Genomic DNA, 12,207 nt, shown 5'->3' with positions numbered 1-12,207 from the left:
CAATTGCGTTGGAATCATAACTCAATTTCCTACAGCTTTTATGAAGGATTCGTCTCCTGATACTAACTTTAAGATTCCCTAAAATACCATTGAGTTAGGTTACTGTGTGTTCCACACCACTTAGAGACTTTCCATACCTAGTCAAGGCATGCTCTATGGTCATTCTAATATGATGCAATGCACATGCATGAGGTGAGTGCATATAAGTATGTGGAAATTACAAATTACATTAAAAATAACTAATCTATCCTAGTGGTCTTCTTCTTCACTTGAATCTTCCATTCTTTAGCCCTTCATCTTCTTTCCTTCTTGTTTGCTGTTTCATGTCTTTAAGCTTAGCTTCATGTCTTGATTCGACCTTCGATCTTCTAAGGGTTTTTTCAAGCTAATCACACTTTAACAATCAAGTTAAAGATGTATGTTTGTTTGTTAACACCAAAACATGGCAAGGAGTGTGGACATGGTTCCCAACATTTTTTTTATCCAAAAAGCTTTCACTCTTCACTTGTGGAGAAGGTACTCCTAAGTTTCGTTGAGTTCATTTATTTTCAACTCTACGTTTCGTGGTCCTTCCACATCTACATGAAATGTCTCAGATATAGTTATTTTACATTTTTTTTCTTTTTACTAAGTTTTCTTTAAACCATTAAAAATTAGGAATTCCTCCACTGATGACCGTCATTGCAATTATACAAACGTATAGAGGAACACTAAATGGGAATTTTCAGCCTCCAATGACCAACATATAGGGAGGAGTAATGAAAAAATAGATTTTTGGGTGAAGATCCTGAAGGAATTTTTTTTTTTTTTTTTGGTTGGCTGGATACTCCAAATGGCTGATGGTCCAAAAGTATGCTTTATCTTTAATGAATGCATTGCATTGATCACTCCCTAAAGATTCTATAAGCAACATATTCTTCAATCTTCTCTCACCGATTATTGAAACAAGATGATAAACATAGATAAATAAAAGGTTTTTAGTCTATAAATTAATATCTCCTTAAAGAGGAAAGCTAGCCCTAAAGTATCTCAACAATAACATGTAGAATGTATCACTTAATTAATAAAGTTGCTACACTATATGTATATACATATGTACACGAGCATCCATATATTTATAAGGCTGACATCAATCCTTTTAAATTATTTGAAAGTTTCAACTAATTACCCATGGATCACTCACACACATGACACACATATAAGAGGTTAACATCTACCCTTCTAAAATATTTTGGAAGTAACCTTCAAGTTGAGAATATATTCCAAGAATTTTTATTTTTGAGAAAAGTACTTGGATACCTTATACTATAACAGGATTGCTTGACACCCCTAAAGTTTGGAACTACCTTTATTTCACATAAAAAACTACACTAACAAAATTTTTTTAGTAAGTTTCATTGGACAAAAAGATAGATCAATATTAAGAAGGTCCTCAAAGAAAGAGGTTTTCCAAAGACCCAAATGAGGGTAGCTCAAAGCCCATTTTCAAAATACTATGGACATAAACATTGAAAACTCTACTTAAAATGGAAAAAAAGCTATACTCAAAACTTATCATGTGGAGTTTAACATTCAAATCGGAAACCTCAACAGGTGGGAAACCTCAACCGATGGGCACATTAAATCATCCACAAGACAATGTATCAACACTTAGACAATCTGAGTGGATGCCAAAGGGGTTGGTAGCCTAATGGAAGGAAGCCTTTGTCCCATCACTGGTCAGGTTGGCATGGCCCACTATCGCTTGTTGGTCTTGCGGAAGTACTGCTTACAGCATAAAAACTTTGGCCTAGGGCTATGATCAGCATGGAACACCCTTTTTCATTTAAAAAAAAAAAGAAAGACAATCCGAGTGGATGACAACCATACAAAGGCCAAGGTCAAACTAATAGCCATTGCCTTTCTCATCAAGGACAAGAAACCCAAACCCATAATTTGAGACTTCAAATAAAAAGATTTTTAAGGGCTGGAGGTAAGGGGTTTTTTTTTTTTGTATTATTATTTTTATATTTTTTCAGTTAAAATAAAAATGCTTTATAAGAAGATTTGTGGCCTCTAAGGCTTTAAATATGATATCATAGTTTTGTAGTTGTAGCTGAATAATAATTGATGTGCATTATAGAGTATAATTGCCAGCAATCCATTACAGGTTCAAATTGCATTACTGGTTCGAATTCATCCTAAGAAATAAGTAGAGGAATCAAAATGAGAGACCATAGTCCATTAACGGAATGAGAATGGGAGCTTAGTTAGTTGTCATTACAGCTTCAGGCCACTCCCATTCTATCCATCCTCAGAAAAAGGGCCTTGTAATCAAATGAAAATTCTCACTCCATGTAATGTATCAATTAATTAAATTGGAATTTAAAAAAGAAAACTTGAAAATTAAAATTATTCAATTTTCTTTCACCCACGGTGAAGGAAGATTCCAATCATGATTACAATCGATCTCATCTTATTGAAATAGAGAGAGGTATTTTTGACACTGTATAATAGAGATGGGAGTTAATGATAGTATAAAAATACAATAACAATGTCACATCACCAGTAGTTAAGGGATTCTTCCTTCTTCATAGTTGAAGGAGAGCTTAATTAAAAATTAAATGATCGAAATAAACCATCATTTACTTCACCATGTTTGGATTTCCATGTCGACTGTCAACACATATGTGGGTAAAAGTATTTTTAGGACCAATAAAAATCTTTTTTTTTTTTTTTTTCCACGACTTCTTTTAACAGATTGAATTCTGTGGCAAAAATGAAAAATCCACTACAAAGTACATTCCCGAGCTCATTCACTACTCTTCCCCTTGCTTGATTCATTAATTAAAATCTTCAAAAAAAAATTATGGAACAAATCGTTGAAGCTTAAAACATTCGGAGCTCCACTTCATCTACAATTAAGTTTTTGTGGGGATGAGGATATAAAAAAGATTCGATGTAGTTCAAAGTGTAGTAGGCAAAAAATGAAACCGAACAATTTATTAATATTTTTCAGTAAATTAGTGAAATCGAAATCAATTATTAAGCGGTTTTGGTTTATCAGTTTTACTGGTACTCACAAAATGTTAAGATAGGGAACATGAGATATGACAAATATAAATTAGATAAATAATGAATCCAGTTATTTAAAATAATGCATTCCAAAAATGCATACCATTTTACAGCCAACATATAATGGGAGTGTCAAAGAAACGCGCTATTCACATAATAAGAGTCGGTCAAATCTAATTCATGAAAACCCCATTCTATGCTCAATCTCAACTCAACGGCTTTGACAAGTCATTGTAGTACTCATCAGCCAAACTCCTATCAATGAATTGAAAAAATGGGAAATAGAAAAGAAGTTTAGTGGATATGGTAATTTGGGATCATGGTTTCAAAAATTGGATTGGGATCGGTAAAATCATTGTCAGTCTAGATGGATTTTGAGTCTTGACCAATCCAATACTGATCCACTGGTATGATCTAAAGATATAAAAATAATAAAAACCCATTTTTTCTAAAAATATGGATAAATCATAGGGGTGAAACAGGGTCGGGTTGAGCTGGGTTTCTTAAAACCCTAACCCAATCTTAGGTCCTCAAAATTCAACCCAAACCCAACCCAACTTTGTCAGATTCATATTCAAGCTCAACCCTATCGGGTTTATACCAATCCAACCTGACCCTAATTGACCATGTCAGGGCCGGGTTGGAATTGGATAGGGCTAGGCAGGGTTGGGTTGACCCTGGCTTTTGCAATAGTTGGATTAACTTAGATTGACCTGTTTTTACCACTCATCCTACATATTAAAAAATTATAGAAAAATAAAATACCAATAGGAGCTCTAAATTCTAATATAAAACTTTAAGGTTAAATTTGAGGTCGGGTTGGACTGGGTTGAGGCCTCAACTCAACCCGAGCCCGACCCAACCCTGATCCAGGGTTGGGGTTTTTAAACCTTAACCCGCCCTCAAGGTTAGAGAACTTGGCTCAAGTCCTGTTTGGGTTCTGGGCGGATTTAAGTTGTCAGGACCAAACTTTCACCCCTAGATCATAAATCCGTCCAACCTAATCTGAGTGAACGGGATCAATATTGATCAAGACTGAACCCGAGATAACAAACCTTGCTTGGTATGGCCTTAACGTAGAATCTAGTTAAGTGATATTTCCATATATTTTTAATTCTGTCTTTAATGTTAGGTCAATCTAATCCAACGTGCACCTTATACATTTCCACCATTCTAGTTTATAGAGTCCACACGCACAAAGGAATATATAAATATCACGTTGATGATTTGCCCAGGAAACACCAATTTAGATTGAATTATAAGTTCATCTTTTAGAAATATGGACAACTAACTTGGGAAAAGTATTTCTGAGCTGACGGCAGAGGTTATGCCAACATCTCCTTTTTCTCTCTCTTTCCTCTTCTCCTTATAAAGAAATCGAAATTCACCACTGATTGGTATGGGTTCTCTTTATCGTTAGCTCAAAGAACCCTCTCCCAACTAATTTTTCATTTTTTAGGGTTGGGAGGGGAGAAAAAGGGAATGGCAAGTGTGCCATACAAGACGATTTTGGATAATCAATTAGGATAGTTCTTTACTGATTCCAAACCTAAGGGGGACCATTCTAGAATCGTCTTTTATACTAAACAACCCTAGAAGTAAAATCTAACCTCGCTTGATAGTGGAATGACCCGGTTTCAATTCTTAAAGGACACCCAAAATCTCAAACACTCAAATGCAAATTTCCTTTTTGTAATTACAAGAGTTAAGACACAATCTGAATAGATTTTTTTTTTTATATCGATCTGAACTTTTAACATCTCAAACAGTCAAATATAAGTGTTTCTTTAATATACTATCTTTAGTTTTTTTTTAGATGAACCAGAGAATCTCATGAATGAACTACATACAACATTGACCCTGGAGGCCTGGATCATAGTTCTAACTTTCAAGAATTTCAATCATTAAGATCCACCCCAAGATTTCAAAATTTTAAAAATTTAAATAAAATTTCAAAAATTAATTTAAAAAACTCTGATTTCAACCAAATTTTGAAATTTTCGATTCTATTTCAATCAAAGTTGAAACTCGAAATTTTGAACCTTACCCTGGATGCGGATCGAAAAATAGACTTTCAAAATCCCTGATAAAGATTAAAAGATTGAACCTTTTCAAAAAAAAATCTTCCATCTAGTGATAGAGTGGGCCATCATTTAGTTAGACTTTATCAGATTAAGATTTTTAAAATTGAAGGTTACGCAACATGCAAGGTCTAGAAAAGCAGAAAAGATGGAAAATTCTAAAATAAGCTTATTCATCTACACAAACAAACGTGGATTAAGAGACAAGAGACACAGAGAAAGAAAGAGAGAGAGAGAGAGAGAGAGAGAGAGATAAGAATGAAGAGGCGGCCGCGGTCCTGACTCATTGGAGCTGGTGGTGAGTCATGAGAGCGAAGGGGATAACCCGATAAGCACAGATGTCACAGCAGTGTAAGGTGGGAATATGGCGCAAGATGAGAAAAGGAAGGAAGCATAGAGCTACAAAACGGTCCCACCAATACCTCTATCTTATTGGGTGGGGTTTACCGATGAAACAGATCAAAAGAATCAACGGGTCCCTGTAAACCCCTGGCCCTGGACACATCTCTTGCATACCACAAGCTGTGTCTATTGTGTCTAATTTTCAATTTTTTCTTTGAGATGATGTCTCCTTTTCTATTTCCATTGGTGTTACCTATCAACTTATAACATCAATTAATCTATTCTAATCTATTACGTGTCAATTAATTTTTCAAGTGAAATATAGAATTCAGCAATGACATCAGAGGTGTGCCACGGAAAAAATGCTCCAATTCTTAACAAAAGAGTCCTTGAAAGCTCACCATTACTAGCCACCTCCCTTCCGCTACCTCCAAAAAAGAAAAATTCCAACTTCATAATTTATGTTTAAGGTGAGGGTTCAAACGATATAGGAGAACACACCAATAAAATATAATAAAATAATATTATTTATTAGAAGATAATGAGGTCGGGAGAGAGAGCGATACAGAAATACAAATGTACCCTACCCTAATGAGCCGGCTCAAAGAATCATTTTCTTAAGTTTTAGACATCAGGTAAGAACTCCAATGATAGTCATTATTGCACTTGGATGGGTGTCCAGAAACAATGGACGGTATTTCTGTCCTCCACCACCAAATAGGGGATAGAATACTAACAAAGGTAGATTTGTGGATGACCCTCCACGGTGGAAGGAAAATTTCTCCTTAAAGCATAACCCAAAGTGTTAAAGGAAAGGGAAGAGAAGCACAACTTGTTGTGTATATTATATTTCTCCAATCCTCCTTCCCATGACGATTCACCAATATATCATCCGCCCCAAAGAAGAAAAATTTGAACTTTAAAATTTAAGTTTAAGACATAACTCGAGGGGAAAAAATTTCTCACACCACCAATGTACGTATCCTCGTATTTTCATATAGGGTTTCCCTTGTTTTTCCTCTCCTACCCTAACCATGTAAGCCCATATGAATGATACTGTTATTTGTGTCACCATTGCTGTGGTGTGTGGGAATTCTCTCCCCTCCCCATATTGGTAGCATGGGAAACCCTCTCCCCAACTCGAAACTCACAAATAAAAAGAATCCTACAAAGGTAAAAGAGAAGAGAAGAGAAGCTTAATATCTTCCTATATCTAAATTCAATGTATCTCCTCAACTATAGGATTCTTAATTTCCTTCCACAGTCCAAAAATTTTGACCATTTAATATTTAGGAATTGATGGGGATTGACCACATGTCAAATTTCATACAGAGGTTCAATGTATCTTCTCCTATGTAAGATCTCTCCCATGTATGGCCATGCACTCCATTGTTATATTTATTATTTTAATATATTATTTTGCCACTTGGCAAAGTCAAATTATACTGAAACTTGACAAGTAAATAGAGGACCTTGGAGATAAGGAGTAAATACCGAAAACATATCATATCGGAACATTCATATATTTCCAATACCAATACAGAACGAGCCCTATACAATTTTAGTACAACTTCTATCTGGTATAAATATGATTTCTATTCAGTACAAATACAATTTCTTACTCAAAATAAATATTACTTCTATTCAGTACAAATACAAAATCCAAATCACTACCATACAATAACCATGAGCCAACTAAACTACAATGTTAATCTCACCAATGAACATGTTTAATGATGAAATATATGGCTGTTTACACTACAAACAAAACTAACAATAATGTTGTGTTTGATAGTCATCCAGAAAAACGACGTTATTATGTTCTATGGGAATGAAAAAACGGAATAAAACGTTTGGTGTCATTTTTTTTTTTTTTTTTAAAGGAAAAAAAAATGTTAGAAACGCAAAATGATGGAACAACGAAACCTTGTTTTATCATTTCAGTTTCCTTCCAAATACAAATAAAATGAACAACTAGTGTAATTGTTCCTGAAACAGGTTCATCAAACACCATTTGTTTGTTTTAAAATGAAATTTTGATATAAAAACTAACAATTCTATTTTTGAAGCAAAACGTTATTTCTAGAATATAATGACTACCAAACGTAGCCTAAAAAGTTTAGCCATTTTTTGAAATATATGTAGTTACTATTCTTGGTTTGGTAAAATTGGTACATATCAAATGAGTTTGTCTTAGAAATGGAAGATGTCGTCTATGACATCAAAATTGTATCGAATCTCAGTCATTGGTTTCGATTCCAAATTGATACCCTGACTTGGAGACCATCAGTTTATAAAATTTTAGTCCTCACAATAACTGCCACGTGGCAATTATTGGAGGGTATCTTGCTCTACTTCCTAATGAGGGTGTTCTCTCTCTCACTATGAACTCTTGGACCACAAAAAAAAGAAAGTCGTAATCGTATCTAGTTTTGGCACGAGAAATGGTACAATGATTAACTATAAATTAGTCTAGCACAAAAGCAAGCAAAAGTTGGTTAGACAAAAATACCCTTTAGTAAATTATGATTAAGAAACTTACTATATATTTAAAGAGGGGTTTGTTTCACTTTAATCCCTTTCAAATTATTTTATGGGTCAAACGTCAAAGGGTAATAATGTAAATGTAATGTAGAGAGTGTGTATGTTTGTGTAGTTGGGTAGAGTTTGGGTTCAAGTCTTCAAGAAGAACCAGTCTCCCACCTCCTTCTTCGTTTGATTTTTTCGCTTCTATACAACTATACCTGTTGACGTATTTTTCAATCCAGAATCCAGAAGCTGGTGTGCTTGGAACTTGGAATTTTCCCTTTTGCTTTCTTAGTATTTAACTTACAATCCACTCTCCAGGATCCAGAATTTAGATTCCACGGAAAGAGAGAGAGAGTGAGAGAAACGGGAAAACTGAAATGGGAGACGAAGTGGTATTGTTTGTGGAGGAATCAATCTCTTCTTCTTCAATTGCAGAGTGTAGAATCTGCCATGACGATGAAGTTGGAAGCGCTAATCGATTGGAAGCTCCTTGTGCTTGTTCTGGAACTGTTAAGGTGAAGGATTTGTTCTTAATTTCTTCTTTTAGGGGTGCTTTTTTTTCTTTTTCATCCCGTGTTTTCCGTTTTGTTCTTTCTACCTTTTTTTTTTTTTTATATGTTTCTCTGAATTCAAATTCGTGACTGTTTGTTTGGGTTTGGTTCCTTTCAGTTTGCACATCGAGAATGCGTACAGAGATGGTGCAACGAGAAGGGTGACACGACTTGTGAAATCTGTCTCCAGGTTTGTATCCACATCATTTTATTGCTAAACAGAGCAAAAAATTAGAAAACTTCGCGTCCTTCTCCCGTTTGATTCCTCCCTCCCTTATCTTCTGTTATCAAAGTGAAGTTCTTACTGGAATTTTGTTTTTCTGCTATTTCCAATTTCCTCCCCCTGGTTTTGGAACTCTGTGAGAGGCGATCAAAGATTTCAGAGGTGGAATTCTGGTTTGAAGTGCTTTCTTAGTGTTTTCCGATATAAAAGTTGTGCCTTTTGAGCTCTTTTACCATCTGTGTTTGTGCTAACGGAATCAAGGTTTTCTTGGTATATTTGGATGTTTAATCTGCTCCTGCTTCTGTGTGTGTTTCGATTTGAGAGTCTTCTGGCGGCCATTTTAGTTTCCAACGTCAAGATTAATTTTTTTTTTTTTTTTTCCTTCAAAATTTGCAGAAGTTCGAACCAGATTACACGGCACCGCCCAAAAAGGCTGAACAGGTCGATGTAGTGATGACTATCAGGTAAACCGCGTTATCTAAATACGCGGACATCGTCTTACACTAGTTTGATACTCGATAGATGACTAACCTCAGAAGAAAAACTGAAACAGAGGGAGCTTGGAGGTTCCAAATCTACTACGGAGGCAAGAGCAGGAGCTTCAGCATCCCGGATTAATGGCGATTGTCGCCGCCGAACCAGAATTCTCCGAGTGTTCTTCCGCCGCTGAGAGAAGCGCGTCTTGCCGTCGTTTTGTGGTCCTCACGGTAACGTACTATAAACCCAAACCCAAACCCAATTCCCATCTTTACAATCAAATCAAAAGTATCAGTCAGACATTTTTTCAAATTCAAAATCCAAATCCAGAGGTTCACGTGTCGCATATGTAACTTGCCAGATCAGATCCTCACAGTTGGCACCTGGGACCCTTCGAGATGCCAACCGTGACTTTAGGTGATTCTCCAGGTGGCAAAAAAGAGCCTTTGTTTCAGGGGGCACCCTAACTTGCGGGGGAACGTGTGGACCCTACTGCTTGCTAATACACAGCAAAGAGAATGCATCGGATGGTATTTTATCTACTCACAATGGGGAGTGGCCGAGTGGGGACCCACACTGAGATGCTACCTGCACTGGTTGCCTGCACGTTTCCTTCCGCAAGTTATGGTTTTTGATTCTCTTATTAGTTGTTACCATAATTTGGTAAAAAGATCCAAAGCCTCTTTTCATCGAAATCTTACAACCTTTGACGTTCTATCACATGGAGGAAAAGGTCATGAGTGGTAGGAGAGAGGTTAACCAACATCCAGGGTCATTATTACTGTCTTACTAATTGAAGCGGTTTTAGGTATAAGGATTGGTTTGGATATCAATATAAAAAAAAGCAAGTCAATGCACGAGACTCCTTGTACACATTTATGAATGGAGTTGATTCCAAACCTAGTGTCTTGGATCTTTTACTACCGGGCGCACTCTTTGTGAAGTCTTTTCATCCATGGGTATACTCTCAGTCACCAGATGTTCACTGCACCCAGTGCAGCTGGGCAAGAGATTTTTTTTACTCTTTGCATATGTTTAGGTGTGATATGTGTCTCAATTCCTGCCATTAGGAGTGCATGAAGGAGCTTTCATGAAAGAAAAAAAGAACAGATGTTATTATCTAAATGGCTAAACATAGATGTATGGATAGGTGATCCAAACACACAAACCTGACCCCTAGTGATTTAATCAGCAGAATGATTACTTTTCTTGTAAGTCAAATCTTAATTTCTTCTGTAATGAAATGCAGCTTGGAACACTCTTGCTTTTGAGACACCTCCTTGCATTGGTTGCTGGTGAAACAGACCACCATGAATTCCCAGTTCTAACAGTAAGTATCATAATGAACACTTTTGAATAATAGGCTCTTCACTTTCTTTCCAGATGCTCCTTTTTTGTGTATGTGTGTGTGTGTGTGTTTGGGGGGGGTGGGGGGGGTTTGTTGAATGATATGATATGGTCTTCAGACTTTTATTAACTTAATCACTCTGGTCTAACTAATAATTGATCTCCCTTTCTTTTTTTTTTTTTTGGCCTCCTCATGATCTCCGCAGATACTTGTTCTAAGGGCTGGTGGTATCATTGTTCCTCTATATATAATAATGCAAATAATTACCGCAATTCAAAGGATGCAACAAAGGCAGTATCAGGTTAGTTCCTCATGTTCTATTATATGTTTTCAAGGTTAATTTTACAGAATGGACCAAATTTTTTCCTTTCACCTATAGAGAGGAAGAATTCTTTATTCACTAGTGATACGACCTTGAGAATAGTCACATATCCATGGTTTCTTTAAGTATCAGTTTGGGACCGGCCGCATCGGATTGATATTGGCTGAAATCGATTTTCGAGTTATCCAAATCATTTCAGGGGTAAAATAATAAAAAATTAGTACTTTTTATAAAAAAAAAATAAGGGAAAAATCGACCGATACCCACTGATCCGTATTGGCAGAGATTGATACCGTCCCCTAAATCTTTGCTCATATCACTATTACACTCTCACCCGTTATTTACAAAGTCGAAATTGTGACTCCCTAATGCAACCCAACAGTAGTGATGGCCATGGTGAAGGAAAACCTGGTCCATGCAAAATTAGAACAAACGGAAAATCCCAGTCTACAAAACTGTTGTATTGTAACTAACCCAAGATTGGAATGTTTCATTTGAAGTGGATATAAACTCGCCTCTTTAGAAGCTCATAGATCATTTTTGTTGATGTATCAGGAGTTTGATGACACTTCACCCCTCCAAGTAGATGAAGATGATGACACTGACGAAGATGAACACTTAAACCATACTGTCCATACCCAAATGTACTCGTCAATCATGATTGTTTAGACCAATGTATTATTTATTTTTATATCATGAGCATTCTTTTTAGTGCTCTTTTGTACCCTTCCATCTTTTCCTCCAAAATTCTTCTGTTAGGCAAAAAGTTAGGACGCATCTCCCATATCTTTTTGGTGGGGTATTGGGGGGACTCTCTGGATAGCGTGTTCTAAAGGAGCGGGCCACGGTTCTAAGAATCAGATTCGAATTGGCATACTTGGCGACTTGGATCAGAATCAGTCATCGGCCAAGAAACCACACCCCTGAACCAGATTAAACATTAAAATGAAATTCTGATTGACCAACCCAGCAGCACCGTCTTAAAAATCAAAATCAGATCAGTAGAATCGGCCGATTTGAAAAGGAATTGCTCTTGAACAATCCAGATTCCAGCTGATCCTAGGGCTTCTGGTTTCGAATCTGATCCAATCCATATCGGAATTAGTCCTTGCAGGCTTGATCTCACCTGCCACAGTATCCCCTTCAAAGCAAGAGCATTATCCATGTATGCCAATGCATGTTTCTCTTATCAACATCTATAGTCAATATTGAAGCGAAGGCCTCAGAGTCCCGCATGTAATCATTTTGGGGCTTTGCAAGACTCGCAACAAAGCTGGCTT

General features: G+C 36.4%; 1 protein-coding gene across 1 annotated transcript; it reads left to right on the top strand.

Moving 5' to 3' along the window:
• The first annotated feature begins 7,978 nt into the window (after positions 1 to 7,978).
• LOC122057560 (E3 ubiquitin-protein ligase MARCHF7) lies at positions 7,979 to 11,653 on the top strand. Its single transcript, XM_042619699.1, has 7 exons — positions 7,979 to 8,521; positions 8,676 to 8,747; positions 9,177 to 9,244; positions 9,334 to 9,487; positions 10,507 to 10,587; positions 10,811 to 10,906; positions 11,483 to 11,653. Exons 1-7 carry the CDS (start codon positions 8,384 to 8,386, stop codon positions 11,594 to 11,596), a joined length of 723 nt encoding a protein of 240 aa, XP_042475633.1. The 5' UTR covers positions 7,979 to 8,383; the 3' UTR covers positions 11,597 to 11,653.
• Positions 11,654 to 12,207: the final 554 nt, after the last annotated feature.

The sequence above is a fragment of the Macadamia integrifolia genome, chromosome 12, assembly GCF_013358625.1.
Source record: "Macadamia integrifolia cultivar HAES 741 chromosome 12, SCU_Mint_v3, whole genome shotgun sequence".
Classification (NCBI taxonomy): Eukaryota; Viridiplantae; Streptophyta; class Magnoliopsida; order Proteales; family Proteaceae; genus Macadamia; species Macadamia integrifolia.
This window is presented reverse-complemented; position numbering and strand designations above follow the sequence as displayed.

Bases quoted from the DNA above. Each gene is read 5' to 3' on its own strand.
- LOC122057560 (XM_042619699.1), top strand. From the start codon at position 8,384: ATGGGAGACGAAGTGGTATTGTTTGTGGAGGAATCAATCTCTTCTTCT. The intron at 9,245-9,333 runs GTAAACCGCGTT...AAACTGAAACAG, and splicing joins GATGTAGTGATGACTATCAG to AGGGAGCTTGGAGGTTCCAA. The intron at 10,907-11,482 runs GTTAGTTCCTCA...TTGATGTATCAG, and splicing joins TGCAACAAAGGCAGTATCAG to GAGTTTGATGACACTTCACC.